A 13,960-nucleotide genomic window follows, 5' to 3' on the forward strand; every position below is an offset into this window, starting at 1 on the left:
GCTTTGTTCTTATAAACACATGGTAGAGTAGCAGGAAATGTTTCCCTTTACTGGCTGTCCTGCTCTGTGTTTTAATGGATAATTTCTCTTGTGAGAGGGACTTGTATGCAGATTTCAAGTTACTTAAAATAAACCAAATGTTCAGCAGGAACTTTCTTAGTGCCTGTGAATCCTGAGATTTCTGTTTTGAAAAACAACTCATGTTTGGTAAACTTTTTTGTGTATTGCCTGGGTACAACTCCTCTGTCAAGAGCATAGACAGAAGCAATCTAATACATTTTGTTACATGGTTTAAATTCAATGTTCCTATTTTAATTTAGCAAATTGTGTTCTGGGATTAGTTATTTTTCAAAATAAAAATGACAAGAATTCTGCCTCCATAATTGGCTAGAGTTGTTCTGCAAAATGGAAAGAAGCTGAGCAGACTTTTAAGAGTAGCAAGAAAAGTCCTAGGAACTAGCAGGAGTACAAGGAGGAAAGTAATGCTGAGCTCCAAGGAGGAAAGTAATGCTGAGCTATTGTAGCAATGAACTAATTTAATGGGGCTTTTGGCAGTGGAAAAACTGCCAGCTTTCCAAACTACATAACTTGGGTTATCTACATATTACACCTTTGATGGAATTAGCAAATGATTTGTTACTCAGCTTCGTTTGGTAACAACAGTGTATATTCTTCTACTAATGGCAAGTTTAGCACTGGAGGTTCTGTTAGTCTAAAACATGTCTTTCTCTGTAGCATGACCAATAGCAGATCTGCACTCAGTCAGATTCCCCTCATGGCACAATTTGATGTGAACCAAAGAGGCAACATGATTACATTTCTAAGCCAGAACACACAGACTAAGGTTTATGCCCTACGCTGGCTGCACGAGAGCAACTGGTACGTGATTAAGCACAAAGCTAATCTGTTGATGTTTTTCAAATGTGTACAGTTTGGCCAAGTTAGTTTAGGTTGGATCAGCACTTTGGTTTGAGTAGCCACGGTGCTTTTGATCTGGCAGGAGGAGCTCTTAAGTTGGATTTGCTTTGCATTGAACCATGTCCTCAGGCACAAGTCCTGCACTGCTTTACAACCAGCTGAAGTATCAGGGGATCCATGAGTAAAAAATAGGTTTTATTTTTTTTAAACAGTAATTTCTAGATTTCAATCTGAAGGGCATGCTAGACCTTAGGGAAGTGACAGAAGAAAAGATTTGTAGAGTGAACCAGACTCTGTGTGTCCTCATTTCCACAGAGCCTGTGTGGATCTGCTAGAAGCAGTAAATAACCTTTTTCGGCAAACAGATGTAGCAGGTAGTTCAGTGGCAGGTAAAATAAGAACAGTTGTAGCTATATGAAGAACACAATAGACTGAAATTTTTTCTTTGTAAAAGATTGCACATAACCTGTAAACCTTAATAACAGTGAGCACCATATCAAACAGTGTTTCAACATGGTTTTGATACATTGCTACAGACAGCCCACGTGTCCAACCTTAGAAAAATGCTGTAGTCCTAAAACTATTGCTATACTTGTAGCTCTTGCCAGTGAAACCAGTATGGTTTCTGTGTCTAGAGGATGTACTATCCAGATTCTGTAAGCAGAGGTGCTTAGGCACTGGTACTGATAATATGAACACTAAGAATAAGTACTCCAGAGAGCCCTGTAAACAAGGTGTTGAAAAATAAAGAAAATGGAAATTTCTGTGCATGCTTGACACAGGTCACAGAGATGAAAGCCACCCACAAACTTATGTGTTTTAGTTAATGTTCATTTTCTTTTTTGCACTCTGTAACCAAAAATACAAGAATGCCTCCACACTTGGAGAAAGAGAATTAAGAAAAAAAAGGTAGTGGACAAATTTTCTAAAAAATATTGAAAATATCAAAGCAAGAAAATAATCTGAGCATCTTTCTTTTCCCATGTTTAACATTAAAATACAACTACTGGTAAGTGATTTTTGCTCTCTCCAGGCTTCATTGAATAACTCTCAGACAGCTTGCACCAGACAGAGATCCTTTGGTGAGATTATTTTTTGTTCTTTAATTACCAATATCATGACAGTGTGTATCTGTAGCTAGATAAAAGGCTAGTGTACTACAAGATAGTGTGTGAAAACAGAGCTAGACAACCTTTTCTCACTGCATAGAGGGTGAGGAGGATTTTCTCTAGTACTGAGCTTAGTGGCTTGAGTTAGGAGCCAGGCTCCCCATGCAATCAGCGAAAAGTAGGTGTCACCAGAGGGAAATGGAGAACCTTGGTTGTAGGGAGTACTTAGATGTTCCTTGTGCTGCAGAGTCACTGATCTCTATCCTGATTGTCTGGGAAGTCTGAGGTGCAAGCATCAGCATCCACGCTAGATATCCTGCATGGTAGATATGAATCTCCACCTCTGTGATAAGCTGGAGTTACCTGAGCCTGGGGCATTCTCCTTTCACTGGAAATGAGTCCATCAAGCTCAGAAGCTTAGATGGTGAGGTAGACAGACTCACTACACATGGGATCTGTGTATTTGTCTAAATTGTACATGCTGACAGGATCTGTTGCAGCCCCATTAGTCTCTAGTGGTGTGGTACTGAACTAGAACATCATCCAACAGCTTTAGCTGAGACATTGCTGTCCAAAACAAAGCTTTTTGTGCTGGTAACGTTCTGAGTGCTTTTTTATGGTAGGATTTGTAAAAGTCAGTTTCTGAAGCTGTGTTGTGGATTTTGCAGAACTTCACTATGTAGCATTATGAAGCACGAGGTTGTGGATCATACCTGAGGGCATTCATTCTTCCTTTCCTTAGTATCTTCAGTTGAAATAAGAAAAATATAAAAAAAATCTTTCTCCTCTCTTAAAGCACTGTAAGATTGCTGTAAAAATTATAATTATACTATTGTGACAGAGTTGTTGTGATTGAGCAGACTGTGAAGAGCTTCAGGAATTTTACTTTTGCTAAATCTCATTTTGAGAAAAACATTTGGGAAGGATGGAGGGAGCTCTTTCCCTACCTAACTCTCACTCCAGGTGCCTCATTTGGTTTGTTAGCTGCTGCCTTTGTGATGGTCTTAGAGGTCTTTTCCAGCCTTTGTGGTTCTATTATTCTGCCTGCCTGGGTATCAGACCTAAGGGCAGAGCTTTTGAGAGGAGAATGTGGGAAAATATTCCACCACTTTAATCTGTGCTATATAGGCACTCCCGATGATTTTCTTGAGATGTAGACTAGTACTTTAGTTTTGTGGTACCGATGACATGAGACTGTTTTAGGGTCTGACAGAGTTCACTATCAGAAGCTTCCTAAAAAACAAACACACCCACCCCCCCCATTGTACCCTATTACAGACCCATATTCTTTATCATAATAAAGCATAACACAGAGTTAACATCAAATCTAGCTAAATTACATTTTCCTTCACCCTTTTTCTTCTTAATTATCACAGTCTCAGTACTGTGAAGTTTCATTCTGTTGCCAAATTTAGACCCGGTGTTTCAGAGGAGTGCTGTTGACAGAAGCAAATTTAGCAAGTACAGAAAGCAACATGCTACTAGCATCATGTAGATTGGAAATTTCTTGTCCTAGTTTCTCATCCTGCAGCTAGTTCCATATGGGCAGCTTCAATGCATTTTGATTTAATGAATTGTAACAAAAGCTGAATTTGGATTTCTGTAACCACTGCATCAGGACTTTTAACAGGCTTCTTTCTGGTGTGAATGCCACTGCATCTGTGTGAATGCTCATTACACTGTACTGGAAAAGCTGTTCTTCATCTTCATGAAACTTGAGAGCCAGGGTTCAGCAGAGTTAGATTTGAAGGACCTGGTGTGAACCCACGGGCCTCTCAAGTTTAACCTCATGTCTTTTCAAATTCACAATCTGAAGTTACACTTGTAAATTAAATCTGTTCAGTGAACTAGCTTGCCTAGGGCATGGTTATAAATCCTTTGTCTTATCTGGATCAGGTATATATCCCTCAGTAAAGTGGCACAATGAATATTTACTTAGGAAGCAGATGCAGCCAGTTAACTTTATCTATTTTTAAAAATCAATCCAGCTTTAATGTATGAAGTAAATCCCCCTAATTTTGCAAATAATATTTTGTCATTTCAATTAAATTGCTTTGTTATTTTGTCTGAGATTTTTTAGTGCATATTGTAAAAAAATTAAGCAAGTGGGTTTCTTATTGAGAATATACTGCTGGTGCCTTTACCGAATTTGTGATGTCCTGTAAGCTAATGTAGGACAGCTGACTGTTAACAGTGTGCTGCGCAGGTATGCTGTGTGGCTGAACCACTGAGGTTGTCATCAGACAATGATCTTGCTCCATCAAGATTTTGTGTTTAGGAGATAATTTTGTGTCCATATGGATTCCATGGGGGAAGTCATAAGGAGCTGTGTCTTTCCATGGTGAAAAGAGAAGGGGGAAAAAACCCATGTAAGCTCCCCATTGTAGTGCTCTGCCTGGGGTGTTCTGTCCAGTGTGGCAGACAGTGAGAAAGAGTCCTAGGCTGTCACTTATAGTTTTCAGGGTTTAAGGTGAGATGCTTGAAGCCTGTGCTTGCGATAGGACAGTGAATGTCTTGAACATCAGGAGAGCTTCTGGGAATGAAGAGCTCAAGTACAGCCTCTAGAAGTGTCTCCTATACCAGCCTCTTTAGTGCCCAACAAGAGGACAGTATTTCTGCTGGGTGTCAGGAGAGTCAAGGCAGTGACACTCTTGCAGCTCTGTACTCAACCGAGGTGTAGCCTGAGGCAGGATTGCACTTTTCCGCTCTGCCTACAGTCATCCAAGTGAGTGTAACCCCACTGTCCTGTCCTCGTGGAAATCACTACAGAGGCTGAGACTGCAATGCATAGGTCTGGTATCTTCTGCTGAGTTGTAGAGAGTGTGGGTTTGTTTACTTCCAAAAGAGATTACCTTGATATGTATACAGAAGACAAAGTCGAGTATGGCTGGCTGAGGATGATCCCTAGTGGAAATACACAGGTTGTAGGAGCCAACCGTGATGTCTTGTGTGTGTCTTCTCACACCAATAATGTAGTAATTGCAGTGATTTTCAGGCTGCTAACGAAGCAGAGGTACCTTTTACGCCACTGACAGCGAGACACCAGCTGTTAAATAGAAATTTCACAAACCTCATTCAGATGTAATGATTTAATGTTTAAAATTTTCTCCTGTACCTGAGTGCGGTTATTGTTATAGTTTTATGTTTCTGTGACATTGCAGAAATTCTTCCTCAGCAGTTAGGATGGGTTTCAAACACAGCGTTTTCTTCCTCTTACAAGATTGAGACCTTGTTACCTTTCTCGTGTTACGGCCCAATCCTTTTATGCATTGCTAGTGGTAGTGGAAGGGAACAGCAGGTAGCAGCAGACAGAGAGCCACTGCACTTAGCTTGTGGCTACCAGCTGATAGATGCCCCTGCTCTGACTTGGCAAGTGATTACCAGATAGTTTGGCACTGGACTGGTACCACACTTAATTGTGAGTGATTCACTGGGCTGAAATATATCACTGATTTAAGTAATCTGTTTCATTAATCTGATTGAATTGCATCCAGCTGTTAAGAGGTATATGAAAGAAAGGTACCTGACACACAGGGCAAGAGCATTAAACTCTGCATTAAACTATTAGGACATATAATGCTGAAATTGAATTGCTCCATAGAAATTTGGTTTTCAAGCACAATACTAATTAGCTGTAAGCTTGATGAGTGTCAAGAATTAATTGAAATATTTCAGTGGCCTGTGTGGGTTTTAAATATTGTCATTATTGCCCCAATATTTTCAGTTCTTACACTAATTGCTTTTTAGGGAGCATGAATAAAATTATCTTTTGGAGTGACTGAGGGTACAAATGGTTCGTTATATCACCAAAAATGGACCTCTTTATTTCTGGATTTCCCTTTTTTTTCCTAAAAATTATCTAATATCTTTCTTCCACTTATATGCATGCATTGCAAATAGAAAGGTAGGATGAGTGATTTTAGATCCAAACTTTATTTTGACATCACTTGTAGTTATTCTTTCCTAGCTGTGCTCTGGAGGCCAGCACTCCATTGTTACCCACTTTCATTCTGGCAACAGGAAAATAGCTACTGCTTCATCAAATAATTTTTTGTTTTTAATTAAATAGGATGTCAGCCAAATTCCATGATTATTTTGTCCTGTTTATGAAAGGCCTGCAACATTTGATACATGAAATGTCTACAACATAAAAAGCATCTTGGAAAATTATGAATTGAAAGGGAATTTGTAATCAAATTCAGCTTTTGGTTTTTTTCTCAAATATGATTTTAAAGTAAAAATAGCTAAATTTTTGGTGTGGGGATTGCAGATGCGTAATGCAGATTCTCATATTCCTTGTCTCTGATGATTGTCTCCACATTTGACTACACAGTAAGGATGAATGTCCAACATGCCGTGTTACAGACTGCAAACATATGTATGACAAATATGTGAGGTGACATTACATAGGAAGAACCTTAACACTTAGAGGGCTTGCAGGGAGGCTCCTCTGAGTACTGAGCAATTCCATAATCCAGAAACTCCCAGGCTACAGTGTGGTGCCGTGCCCTGTCACTTGCTTCATGTGCAATCACATATGACAGTCCTCTGTGCCTGTTCCTTGGGAGCACAGAGGGGGAAGGATGAGGACGATTCACCACTTGTCTGTGTGATGTAGCTGGTGCCTGGGAAGATGCTGAGGAGGGGAGAATTGAAAGGATCTTTTACATTGCTATGTTACTGACTTACTTGCATAGATGTGATGAATCTACCATGTCTGTGTGAGCTCAGCTGTGTTGTTTTCCTTAGCAGTCAGTATTGGATCTCAGGATGTTGAATTTAGGCCCTTTTGTGGAAGGTTAGGTTAGTTTCTACCCAGACTTGATTACATATTTGATTTTTTCTTTTTTTTTTTTTTTTTTTGCAAGAAGGTTTCATGGTTACTGTGTGATAATAACCTTAATGATAACTCATAAGTCAAGAAAATGCTGGTTCATTATCCTTTCTTTCAAAGCTTTACTTTAATAATTAACTATGCAATAACCCTTCCCCTAGTGAGAAGCACATTCAGTATTGTACTTCTTAAAATAAACTATTTTTGGCTCTTCATCTCATTGCCGGTTGCCCAGAGGCATAACACAAATATATCCTGAAGAAAACTGTTATTTGGAATGACAAATTGAGTGCTGTAAGAAGCTCAATTCCATGTTACTTGATTCTCTCTCCCTTCCCTGGTGTTGCTGCCCAAGGGTGTAACATTTCACTCTGGCCTATGAAAAAAGTGACAATAAATGTGTATCAATATACTTGAAAGTCCCATTTTTTGTGAAAGTGTGATCTGTTAAATGCTTGGAGAAGATGAATGTGGTCAAGATGTACAACTCCTTTGTGTATGAGTATTATGTCACTGGAAGGGTGTGATGTAGAACCTCAGAGCAACCACATACTCAAGAAAGCAGATCTGGGGATCTGTTTCAGGCAGTGAAAATCCAGTAGATCACAATCAGTCCATTTCATTACTGTATCTCCAAAGGGATTGCAGAGTACTCAGCTTTTGTGCCAGTGTAAAACACCGAGCCCACTGAAACCAGCTGGAAATTAGGCAGATGTGAAAGATAGGCAGGTGTTCTTTATAAAACAAAATGGAATGGAGAAGAAAATCCATAAAATGCCTCTCACTGAGGTACATCTGACTTTCTTTTTCTCTCTTCTTTGTTCTTTACACAGTGCCGGTCCTAAAGGAGATAACATTTATGAATGGAGATCTACTATACTTGGACCTCCAGGTTCTGTATATGAAGGAGGCGTTTTTTTCCTGGATATCACATTTTCATCTGACTATCCATTCAAGCCACCAAAGGTAAGGGTAAGGTTTTTGCTGTGTTTACCATTTTTTCACAGATGAGGAGAATGTAACTTGCAGCCAAGTGAGTGCACATCGCTTTCCGAATATCAGATTTGTTTATGGTCCCTTGAAAACTACAAGGTCCAAAATCTTGGCTTGCAGTCTCAGAAAAATTCTATCTTATTTATTTCCTCATTACCGCAGTCTGTTTCTAAGCTTCACCAAGTGATAAATGAGATGATAATTCTGATCAAGAGGTAAGATTCAAGAAATTTGTAGTAGAAAACAACACAACACCTACTTATGCTTGCTTCTTCTCATTCCAGCTACTAAAATATATGTATAATAAAGTCTTTATGTTATAAGCCAGATTCTATATTAAATATTATCATGTAATTTTTAGCAAAATATTAAAAAGCTAAAATCAGTTTACATAGACAACTAGAGTGTTATATTGTGACTTCAAATTGGGTAAATTGCTATGATGATTTCCATTATTATAAAATGTCTATTTACTACTGCTAAGGTCAGCACCCTTGTTTGATAATATTTTTAAGCAAAAGCTCTTTTTATTAAATTAAACTAATCCTAACTTAAACTAAAATGTCAATTCCTTGCTCAGAAATAGTATGGACACTTAACAAATTGTAATTTATTAATGGATATCAAAGAAGTTAAAAGTTTTCCCTTCTCCCCTTCCTTACTGCTGAATTACAATTCTTGACTGAGTCACCAGAAAAAACACTGCTGACATTCACAAAACTAAATACATTCTACCGCACAATATTGTACAATTTAATGTTTTTTGTGGCTCTAACATTGTTATAAATCAAATACCTTTTTTCATTCCCAGAGCGATTACAGCATAAAGAATAATATACACTCCATGTATCTCACACGTCTCTGAAACCCACACCATTTAATATGTTCTGACATAAGAATGTTATAATGAAGTGATGCAGAGTTTTAGACAAATTCCTCAGTCAAATCTTGAAGTTTTGGGTTTTTTTTAGAGCATGATAATTTTTGAATTTTCAGGAAACATTGTGGATTTCCCCCACTGCATCAGTTTGAAAAAGAAAAATTTCCTTATCTTCTTGTGCTTTATGTAATTAAAGCACTCAAATAATTGTTTGTGCAGAATAATGCTCACATGCTCTATCGATATTTGTCTGAAATAATTTAAAAACAGGATGGATTTAGTTACTGTAATAGCATTGTTTTGACTGTATATTATATCCTGCCTAATGAAGGGTAAGACAAATATTTCATTGCTAATTTAACAAGAAAAATACAACACTTGAGTTTTAAATGTTATTCTTTAAATATTTTCATGGTCTGTATTTATGATTTTTAAAGAAAGAAAAAGATCAACTAATACTGCACATGCAGACAAATTCTGTCAATATCTTCACCTTCAGAAACCACAATAAATTTATATTTGTCATCAGAACATTCCTGACATGCCAGTGTGTTTGTTAAATACCTACAGTACTATAAAGTAGGTCCTAAATTTTTTGTGGGTACCAGAGAGAGGGCCTGTGTGAAAGCAGTTTATGCACCTAATCTCTTAATGGTAGGTTTCTTCAAGGCAGCCATGGCTGCAGTCAATGCTCACTCCTCTTTCAAACAGTTGTGGTTTAGAAGATGAGCAGAGTGGAGCTGCCTCCACAGCAGTTCTGCAGAACTGGGAGCGCCGTGGGTGCTGTGGCTGCTCAGAGCCAAGGGGCACCATCCCTGGGCAGCACTGAATGACTCTCTCCCTGTCTCTCATGCTGTGATTCCAGGTTACTTTCCGTACCAGGATTTATCACTGCAACATCAACAGTCAGGGAGTCATCTGTCTGGACATCCTGAAAGACAACTGGAGCCCTGCTTTGACTATTTCAAAGGTTCTTCTGTCTATTTGTTCTCTTCTGACAGACTGCAACCCAGGTAAGGAGCTGATAGTTCACTGGGTGTCTGCTCTTAGTTGTTTGACTCAGTTGCTGTGGAATGTAATTTGCCTACTTGATTGCATGCAGATTAAATAAAATTTAGTATTTTTTAAATTTAGGATTAAACACTCCTGATTGGATGTGGTGTCCCACATTTAATGATGCTTTTCACTCCCATAGCCCAACAGAATGTGAATAGCATTAAGTCTTTTTTTTTCCAAAGGTTTGATGGAGAAAATAAGCTGATGTCATTGAAGGTCTGTATTGCAGGAACTCCAGCAAGTGAGTGGTCGATCCAGGAAAGCAACAGCATACTCTTGAGTTATAAAATCCTAAATCCTGCATGTCAGAAGGGGCCATAGGAAGTCTCTTCTCTTAAGACAGCGATTAAAATGTTTAATCTTGCAAGTACGAGGGAGGTGGTGTTCAGAGAGATTTCTCCCTTTTTCGAAGAGAGTTCCTTATTCCTGTTGGGAACTCAGCAACAACTGTGCCACCAGTGTCATTACACAATGAATGCTAATTGTCTGCAGTCAGGGCAGGAACTGAGCAATAGTGCTGAGGTGACAATTCATTTATAGAAAGTGGTCATAGTCAGGGAGAAATGGATGAGCCTCTTTGGTACAAAGGTCTGATGACTTTTGAAGCAAACTGTGTCCCCTCGGTGTGGTGCTGCAGGCCTGATGCCCTCACACACACAGGTCCTGTGCAAGTCCGTGACAGGAGTGAATGTCCCCTGCACGCAGCGGCCCTTCCACAGGAGTGAAGGCAGAGCACCTGGCTGGGGCAAGATTCATTCCTATGCACATAACCACAACAGATTTTGCTGTTTTCTTTCTCTGTTCATTGTCCCTCTTGTGCTTTCTTGGAAATGTTATATGATAAGAGCTCCACTATATCTCACAGCATTTTCTGATCTAACAAACACTGTATTTTGGAAAGGATGCTGTATTTCAAATCATGTGTTCATTTTGGTTTCGTTTTTTTGTTTTAGTTGTTTATGGTTTCTGATGCATTTTCTCCTGCCTTTTGCAGCTGACCCTCTGGTTGGAAGCATAGCCACTCAGTACCTGACCAACAGAGCAGAACATGACAGGATAGCCAGACAGTGGACCAAGAGATATGCAACATAAATGACAAACTACTTGTGCAGTGTGAAGGTGCAGAAGGCAACTTTGCAGTGTGCAACAAATCTTTATAGCCTTTACAATACGGACTTCTGTGTATATGTTATACTGATTCTACTCTGCTTTTATCCTTTTGAAGACTGGGATACTGCCCCCCCCAAAAAGGTAAATGCTATCAAGAGTAGAAGTTTGTAGCTGTAGATTAGTTATGTTTAAAATGCCTACTTGCAAGTCTTGCTTCTTTGGGATATCAAAATGTATTTTGTGATGTACTAAGGATACTGTTCCTGAAGTCAACCAAATATTATAGTGCATTTTAGCCTAAATCATTATCTGTATGAAGTTATTAAAGGTAGCTGTAGATTACTAGGAATTATGTCATTTGTATTAAACCCAGATCTATTTCCAATATGTGGTACATGCTGTTGTGAAAACTGTTTTAACTTTTACCTTTGTCAGTTTGTAATGAAAGGATTTCCTTTTTCCCTTTGTAGCTCAGAGAGCACCCAGTGTATCATCTCAAACACAATAAACATGTTCCCCATGGAGTAGTTTCTTTGTTTTCCTATTTTAAATTAATATTTTAATAAATTTAATTATAATAACAAGGCAGGGCCAATGTATCACAGATCCCTGTGGATAATCTTTAAATTAATATACATAAGCAAGGGTTTGCTATTAAATGTTTAATGCACACCTGTGGATTGTTTAAGTTTTCCCTGTTTTGTTTTTAACAGAACAAGTGAAATTTCCACAATTTTCTTAAATTTAGTACTATTCAGGTTTTTCTTAAGTTGAAATGAGAGCATTGCATATGCTTGCTCCAGAAGTTAATGTAGCTGGTTGCTTCAGGGCCAGTCTTGCTCTCAGAACAGACTGCCTCAGTCTTGCTACAAAGTTTTTTTGCAGGACAAGGGCCAGGTTTAGAGATAGTTTGGTGCTTTTGTTTCTGAGTAAAGCAAGTTGGACTTGCTGATCTAGAGAACTACAGTTATCCATTGAAAAAGGTCTTCCAAAGCATGATTGAACACTGTATCGTCTGCCCAGAAAAGAGAGGAGTAGAATAAATTTAATCAGATTTTTATGACACAAAAACAGTTTGGGGGGAAACAAACCTTTGTTAGTAAAAACAAAATCTGCAAAACTATTTTAGACTACTTTTCTCCCCCTTCACTTTCTGGCTTGGAAATTTTTTAACATCTGTAAGTAACAAAAATACAGCTTTATAGTACATACAGTTTAAAAAGTAGAGTCACTAATAGTTTTATAATTTAAGCTTTTATAGGTTGCCAGTCACAATATTGATTATAAAAAAAAAGAGACTTGATTTCTTTAAATGATTTTTAAACTTACACTTAATTTTAAACTTTACAGTCTCCCTGACTACGTGGTGGTTTTGGAGATAATGTAGCACTTCCATCAATGAGATGCTCTGCTCAATTAATATATGAAAACCGAATGTTAAGTTTAAATATTAAAGCAATAGAAAAAATGCTAAAGATTTAGGTCTAAAGTTAACCATCACTATACAGGTCCCTTGTTTTTGTATCACATAACCTTTGACCATGAATTGTCCACCCTACTTTAAATATTTCTACAGATTCCTAAAGGTGGCTTGAAGAACTGTATATCCCAAATATCTCAACCTAGAAGCCAGTCTCTCTTGGTAGCTACAAGATAGCTTTAGAGTTCAGGTTATAAAGTGCAAAAGGGAATGAGAAATGGGATCTGGCAGGTGAATATACCTAAGTCAGGTAACACACTAATGCCAGGAGATGAAGTGCTGGAAATCACTGCTGAAGGTGACCAGAGTTTCTCATCATGTCATTGGATGTGTGAGAAATAGCACAGATTGGCAAAGAAACAAGGGGCTATCACAGCCGGGCTGGACGTCAAAGTCTGCTCACTGCTGACCATTAGTGCACTCGTGGGTGACACGGTGCTCCTACAGCACTCCAGTGACCTTCCAGTGGAGAGCAAACTATGTATTTCACACATTAACTGTGTTGCCTACAGAATTTACAGATATTTATATCATAATATATTATGGTATAAAAATACAGGTTTTAATTCTAATTTTAATGTATTTTGGTTTTGTATTGTACCTACAACTTCAGATACCTAGGTGTACAAATGGGATGCCTTGTTAGTGTTGCCCCATCTTGCCTTCCTTGCAATTGGATCCTTTACACTGAATTCCCATCCTTTTTTTTTTTTTTTTTGTTGGTTTGTCATGATTATGTTCTTTTTTAATGTAGTTTTTTGTGTGTAAATTTTATATTTACTGAAGTAAAGGTTGTTTTTGTGTAAACATTTAAACTTTAAAAAAAAAGAAAAGAAGCTAATTTTGTTTCTCAAGTTCTCTCTGCTAAACCATGCAGTAGAAAGAAATTTGTATTGTTAAATAAATCAATTAGTTGTTAAATGAGAATGTGTGTCTGTTTTCATGGGGAGGGAAGAAATCCCTGCTGGAAATATATCCAAAATACCAGTTGCAAAGAGCATCTGATGTTTCAAACTATTTCCTTCCTGGCTGTGCTGGGGTGAATACTGGACACTACCAAAGCATGGCACTGATCCTCTTTTATAGTTTTAATTTTTTGTTCTATCTTATTATCACCAGTCACTGGGCTCTCTATTTGGGAAAAAGTGAACTGACATTTCTGTGAAAAGACCAGCTGAAGATACTGCGCATCCCCTCTTCCTCTCCATTTTGGATGGACATTTCATCTTCTGTTGTCTTTGGGATTTGTGGGGGAAACACATGCACCTGTCTGGGAAGCTGCCCGAGCTGGTTTCCACAATGATCTGGCATAAGGAGATCTCATGTGGGAACCAGCTGTCCCAGCCTTTGAGCTGTGACACTGCTGAGGAACAGAGAGGGGCAAACACCTTTTCAGCCGAAGCGGTGGCTGCATTCAGAGCAAATACTTTGTCCTGTCAAGTGAGAAGGGATAAGTAAATGTAAGTCTATTAAAAATAAATGTATTTCATACAATGGAAAGGCAAATATATATTAGCCTTGTTATTTCTGTGCTAACATGTTCTTGGTGAGCTGCTTCATGTTCTGTGGTGAATTAGTGA

At 38.3% G+C, this 13,960-nt stretch overlaps 1 protein-coding gene across 1 annotated transcript in view; it reads left to right on the plus strand.

Annotated features, from left to right (window-relative positions):
- The window catches only part of UBE2E3 (ubiquitin conjugating enzyme E2 E3), a 58,246-nt gene extending 44,939 nt beyond the window's left edge, over window positions 1–13,307 (plus strand). Inside the window, exons 4-6 of the mRNA XM_027731489.2 lie at window positions 7,695–7,827; window positions 9,600–9,747; window positions 10,785–13,307. Coding sequence (XP_027587290.1) covers window positions 7,695–7,827; window positions 9,600–9,747; window positions 10,785–10,882 — 379 coding nt within the window. The 3' untranslated portion in view covers window positions 10,883–13,307. The remainder of the gene's footprint in view (window positions 1–7,694; window positions 7,828–9,599; window positions 9,748–10,784) is intronic.
- Window positions 13,308–13,960: the final 653 nt, after the last annotated feature.

The sequence above is a fragment of the Pipra filicauda genome, unplaced genomic scaffold (assembly GCF_003945595.2).
Source record: "Pipra filicauda isolate LSUMZ 115617 unplaced genomic scaffold, ASM394559v2 scaffold5_size6683894_pilon, whole genome shotgun sequence".
NCBI classification, from domain to species: domain Eukaryota; kingdom Metazoa; phylum Chordata; class Aves; order Passeriformes; family Pipridae; genus Pipra; species Pipra filicauda.